The sequence below is a fragment of the Olea europaea genome, unplaced genomic scaffold (genome assembly GCF_002742605.1).
Source record: "Olea europaea var. sylvestris unplaced genomic scaffold, O_europaea_v1 scaffold2622, whole genome shotgun sequence".
NCBI lineage: Eukaryota > Viridiplantae > Streptophyta > Magnoliopsida > Lamiales > Oleaceae > Olea > Olea europaea.
In genome coordinates, this window is record NW_019244554.1 from 10120 (window position 1) to 16370 (window position 6251).

General features: G+C 34.4%; 1 protein-coding gene across 1 annotated transcript in view; it reads right to left on the reverse strand.

Annotated features, from left to right (window-relative positions):
• Positions 1-6251, reverse strand: part of LOC111383188 (protein VAC14 homolog) — a 16703-nt gene that overhangs the window by 7846 nt on the left and 2606 nt on the right. The window contains exons 4-15 of the mRNA XM_023007265.1: positions 3332-3421; positions 3137-3256; positions 2992-3020; positions 2740-2882; positions 2562-2656; positions 2067-2153; positions 1828-1935; positions 1490-1581; positions 1134-1294; positions 1062-1090; positions 836-883; positions 592-743 (exon numbers count right to left, since the gene is read on the reverse strand). Of these exons, the coding sequence (XP_022863033.1) occupies positions 592-743; positions 836-883; positions 1062-1090; positions 1134-1294; positions 1490-1581; positions 1828-1935; positions 2067-2153; positions 2562-2656; positions 2740-2882; positions 2992-3020; positions 3137-3256; positions 3332-3421 (1154 nt within the window). The remainder of the gene's footprint in view (positions 1-591; positions 744-835; positions 884-1061; positions 1091-1133; positions 1295-1489; positions 1582-1827; positions 1936-2066; positions 2154-2561; positions 2657-2739; positions 2883-2991; positions 3021-3136; positions 3257-3331; positions 3422-6251) is intronic.

Consider the following 6251-nt stretch of genomic DNA (forward strand, 5'->3'; position numbering starts at 1 on the left):
TTTTTTATTTTTTATTGATTTACTAAGGCTCAAGTCTCGAGATATATTTTGCCTAGCAAAGTCCCATCAAACATTTCTCAAAACTGTGTAAAATTTAGATTAATCTTCACTACTTATTTGAATGCTATAGTATCATTCCATGTGACTTCTGGCACACAACTATTGAGCTACTGATACTTTTACATATAAAAATGAACTCTACAAGTCTGTGAAAAAGCAATCAACTGCCAGCCTAGACAATCCCAGACAACCACAATTACATTTTATTGACAAAATACGAGACGAACAACTTCCTCAAGATTTATATGCAGAGCATTCCAGTTCAGCACAAAGCTCTACATCCTTGTGCATCAATCTTGGAGGATATTGATGAAAGGAACCATCAAAATGGGGTATAGTAACAGATTGAGCACTTGAAGTATAAGATAGCCAGTTAGCATTTCTATCATTCTAACTCAAGCATGAATTGATCCCTCCACTACCCAGTAGTGTCACATGACTATCTCTTTCACAAGCTAAAATGTTAATTTCCTTCCACCAGAAAACCTAATTTAGTCTCGCTTTTAAAACAAATCAGGAGTTGTCAAGTACAGAGAAACCCATGGCACTGCACAACCATTAAATTTTAGAAAACTATGGGACGCACTACATATGGGATACTGCGAGGATTGGGAAGGTGCTTTGCAACACAGCCAACTTGCACCATACCTTTGGTTAACTAGCATTGTGACACTGTTCGAAGACTGAAAATATAATAAGTATCATAAATTTGTATTGAATTCAAAATTAGTAATTAGGTGCCTTAAAATTCTTTCTAAATTTGTGAATAAAGTACAATCTGAAGAAGCCAAGGCCATATCACGAATGATTGCTTGTAAAAGAGCTATATAGTGCAAAAACACATACAGCTTAAAAGTCATCTTTAAGTTTGTTCAGGCATTTAATAATAGTACTGAAACAATTTTAAGTCTCCTGTTCCTTGCAAGGCTACATTTCATACTAGGCCTTTTCAACCAGAAATTCTTTATGCTAATAACAAGCATACCTACCAATACACTTACCAAGACTTCATAGTGCAACAGAAACGATACTACACATTGGTCTATAAGTTAAATATCAAGCCATTTGCTGTCACTTTCCAAAACAAAATGTCCTACATATGTACCATATAAACAAGTCAAAAAAGCAAAAACTTGGATACATCTTCTTTACCTCCAATCGATGTCTATTTAAAAGGGTAGATATCCAGTTCAATGCTTCAATTCGTGTTGCCTCCCATTCACTAGATAGATGCCTGTTGCAGAAGAGAGAGCTCATAATTTTCCAGTATTCAAGAATTCAATTGCAAAACATAGGACTTTAAATGAAATGGAAAACTATATCAGCCGAGTTCCACCATTACCTTCTGTGAAACACAATTAATCATCAATCAAACTTAAACTGAAATCAACCATTAAACCTAGCTTTTTCTAGGATAAGAGAGAAATACCTCCTTGCTACTGAGAGGATTGCTCCTACATCAAATCCTTCAGCTGGATCAGCCTCAATTCCATGAAGTTCTTCATTCGTTTCACGAGCAACCTGATAGTTGATGGAAAAGTGAAGACAAGAACCAAACAAGAGACAGCAGTAAAGGAAGACTGCAATCAATGAAGGGGAAAAAATATTGCTTATTAAAGGAAGAGAAGGTAAACAAAGCTGGGGGAAGGAGCTCTAAAAAGTAACTAAGTTTAACATATTATAGATGTGAAAATGATAAACAGTTGAGGAAGAAATCGGATTAGTCATCGAAGGAAGAATTGAAATTATTGAAAAATCAAAACATACGACTCTTATTTTCTCTTCCTTGTCTGATATGCAAGGTAGAATGGCTCCAAGAATATCAGCATAATAAGGGAAAAGTTGATCACCGCCAAGTTTCACAAACTCATTGATCTGCAGACAAAATAGTAATTAAACTTTATACAAACAAATTTGAAAATTTTATTACATATAGCACCCCAAAAAACCGCTCAGAAATTGGACAAATATTTGTACTTGGCAATCATGCCCTTAAATGTCCTTACCCAAGTAATAGCCGTCAACCTAGTAAATTCATCCACTGAAGCTGCCCTCTGTACCAGTATTTCAGCCATGCGACCATAATCTACAGACTTCAAGAGAACCACTGATTGGGTGAGATATTAAAATGAACAGTAAAATCTGCTAGTTCAAAAAAAGGGTCGTGTCCATTATGAAATTTTCAAGAATGATTGATAATGCCAGCAGAAATTTTTCCCAGAGAAAAACATACTCCACAACCACAAGTATTTGCAACTAAAGAAAATTTTACACATCGTATTATGGTTGCAAATTATAGCTGAAAAATGAAATGTGTGTGATATTCAGCCATTGACATAAACAAGTCAATCCTCCAATGTACCCAAACCCACACAACATATTATGGTTGCAAAACATAGCTGAAAAGTGAAACGTGTGTGATATTCAGCCATTGATATAAACAAGTCCTCCAATGTACCCAAACGCACAGTAAAATATTTACATGCTAGCATGAATCTTACTGGAGAATTTTTTATTTCTTGAAGAAATTCTGAAAGTGCTGAATCAGCTTGTTGCCTTATTTCATGGCTGGAATCACTTAGCATGTTAAATAAGCCTGTGATTTCACCAGTCAAGTGAGAACATGCATCAGAGAAGACACAGCTACAGCCTAAAAAACCTCGAATGAGGACAACTTACCATCAAGAAAATCAGGAAGAAAACCAAGCATATCTATATCAGGAACACTGTCTAGAACAGTAATCCATCCTACCAGAAATTGGCGCACATAAGGGTTTAGGACATTCATTCGTTCTCTCAACAGTGGTATAAATTCTTCAATACTGTGTCAGGAAACAATGGCAAGAGTTAACACCAACAATTTGTTAAATTCTTCAAAAAAAATTAACAACTCGGTTCCAAAATCACAGCTAGAATAAACAGGTAGCATACCTGAATTGATCACTCTCTGTAACAATATCCTGCATTAAAACAACTCATTGTGCCAGGTTAAGAATCAAAATTATCTTCAAATCAAAACAAACAATAGACAAAAAATGAAACTGGAATGACTAGAAAGAAAATGAAAATCATCTACCTTTACAAGTCTATCTAAAAGATGAGCAGCACTTTGTACATTGGGATCTGAATCAGCAGAAAGCTTACACAAAGCTTCAAAAATATCGTTGAAGAACACAATAAAATCTCCTCTCACAACCTGCAAATTAGCAGGGATGAAATCCAAACACACAGGATAAAACATAAATGACAAGACAGCTGTTCAATTTCTCACCTTTGCTATGTTATACAGTGCTTCACATGCATAATAACGAACTCTGCTATCTTGATCAGAAAAAGAAAATAAGACTGGTGGTACAATTTGCTGAGAGATCAAGTCCAGACAAGTAAAANAACGAACTCTGCTATCTTGATCAGAAAAAGAAAATAAGACTGGTGGTACAATTTGCTGAGAGATCAAGTCCAGACAAGTAAAACGCATTAATAAAAGAGACAAACTTTCAGAAAGCAACACAAAGCAACAGATAAATGAAATAATTAGTAAGCGAATAAAATTAGAGTTTGTTTGTCTCCCATTTTGGGAGAAAATATAGAGTTTTGAATAGTAGTTTTTGGACAATGTATGGTTGAAATTTAAAAAAACTTTATTGGTTCCTGTGTAAAATATTTTATTTTGTGAATGTGCGGTGGAGAATGTTACTGTAGCAAACATTTTATTTTGTTGAAGGATGACCAACAGGGCCTTAGTAAGACGCATCAAAGATGACAAAGAATAGAGAAATCAATCGCCCGCATTGTGTTTCTTCATCCATCAAGTAAAAAAGCATTTAGCATAAACACCAAACAGTGTGACGGAGCAATTTTATCGTCCAATAAAAAAGGTCCATTTACAATGTTGAATTGTTGTGGTAAGCAGCAGCAGCATGTGCTATTAACTTTTTCCCACATGAGAAACAAGTGATAACCTCATTATAACCTTTTTTAATTTTTTGAAGCCATAGCCTAAATTGATTCCCACATTCTCTCCGGAAGTTGAAATATCTTATGAGTAAATTCCAATAGTAACTTTAATATTTACTTTCCATTATAACTAACAAACTTAAGTATTGGCTTTCCATTTTCCTCTATCTAATTAAGATAAGAAACGCTTTTACTTTAGAACAGCTGCGTAATATTTGCTGTAACAGTTTCTAACTATAAAATCTGAATGCTTTGGAAGGAAATTATTATATCTCAAGTCCAAATTTAAAGATTTCTAAAAGGCAACTAGTGCCACTATGCATTATCTCTGGGCACTACAATCTATTTGACATAAAGAGAGGGAAACTGGCTCCTATATAGACTAATAAACATACAAGCATCCGTAGGTCAACTGGTGCCTTTATGCAACATCTCTGGGCTTCTACTAACTGAGATCTATATGAACTGAAGTTTAAAGAGAGGATAGTGAGTGAGGCTCCTCAATAAAATAATAAGCGTACTGACGTTAAGATTTAAAAAAATAAAATAAAATAAAGAGAGAACAATATATATTCTCCAAGAGACTTGGAGCAAAAGTGATAATGTTTCTCAGAAATGCTCTAAGGTATCTATTGAATGCTTGATTCCCAAAACTCGTCCAGCAGCAATAACCCCTTATAATTTTTGGAGCTTAAGGTTGTCAGTAAACCCTGATGGACGACATTAAAAAATTAAAATTGCAGTGTAAAATGCTATTCCAAGTCCAGAAAGTTGATATTGATTTCGCCTTGGACAATATATTTCTCTTCTCTCATGCGGAACACATCTTTTATTGCACAGTATGTCATGACCTAATAGCATAAAATGCATACAGCTTCAAAGTGCTACAGTAGTTACATTCTTCTTCCATAAACTGGCCCCAAAAACAATTTAACTCTGTTGTCCTTCAAACTTGTATGATAAATCCTGAGATTTGGAATCAATTTTGTTTACCCAATCTGAAAGGTGAAGGTCAAGATTTGTATATCTCCAATATTGGTTTGAAGGTTGCTCTATATCCTCCATTTTTCAAATTTTCAATATAGCAACAGACAGCATGGATCCCTCATTTATCATAAGTGAAAACATTAGGATGGCATATCACGAACTATGAAAATAGGAACGATTTTCAAACATTACCTAATCAAGGAACCACTGTTTTAAATTTAAATTATCACTTCCACTAACTTAACAGTAAATAGATCATGCTTGAAACATGTTACTATATCATTTAAACTCTACAAAGTTAAAATTTGGCTATCTAGTACCACTAACTGTGTATGCCTCACATGCGCTCCTCATTTAATAAGTGACTTGCTGATCTTTTTTGTGGGATGAGCTCCACTAAACTTAATCAATTTTTCCAATGCAGAAGGCATGGTGGAATTTGAGAAGTCAAAAACTTATTAAATACACAATATCAGTTTTGAAAGAAACACATCACTTGCTAGAGTTAGTGCTTGATCGACAAAGCTTTTTTAAAAATTTATCAACAGGTCAAACTTCAATTTAATACACATTTCATGATATTTACAACTTTTATCGACTTTTCTACCACAGATTTAATCAACTTTTATCAAAATCTACTAAAACTCTTATCAGATGCTTTGTCAAATAACACCATAATTAGACAAAAATCACCCATCTTTAAAATAATTAAATATGGGCAAAACACAACTCAAAGCAACAAAGAAAAAATAAAATAAAATAGCAGAATCATCTCCGTTGACTAGGTGTAGGTGGCAGCAGCAAACAACGACCTCACCACAGAAGCAACAGCAGCAACGAGATGGAAGTACCTTTTCTCTTTTTCTTTTCTTACTTCCGGTTCAAATCTCCTTCTCTTTTTCCCTAGGTTTTTTTGTTGACTATAGGTCTGATTTGGTCTCAGAACTCTCAGCTTTTCTCTTTCATTTCTTCTTTTTCTTTTTCTCTTTTAAAAAAAAAACAGGTGCATGCACCAGTAATATACAGACTGAAAACACGTAAAAAATGTGTTCAAACAAGAACCCATGCTTTATATCCACAGACAGCTGATGCTTTATCATCCGTCACAGTTGCATGTGATTCAGAGCAGGTTTGGGTGGACTTTTAAGCTGGCCAAGCGGCTTTCTTTCATTCCCAAACATGATTAAGCTAAAAAAAAATGATGATTAAGCTAAAAAAAGATCATTTTTTTTGCAAATGATGGAAAA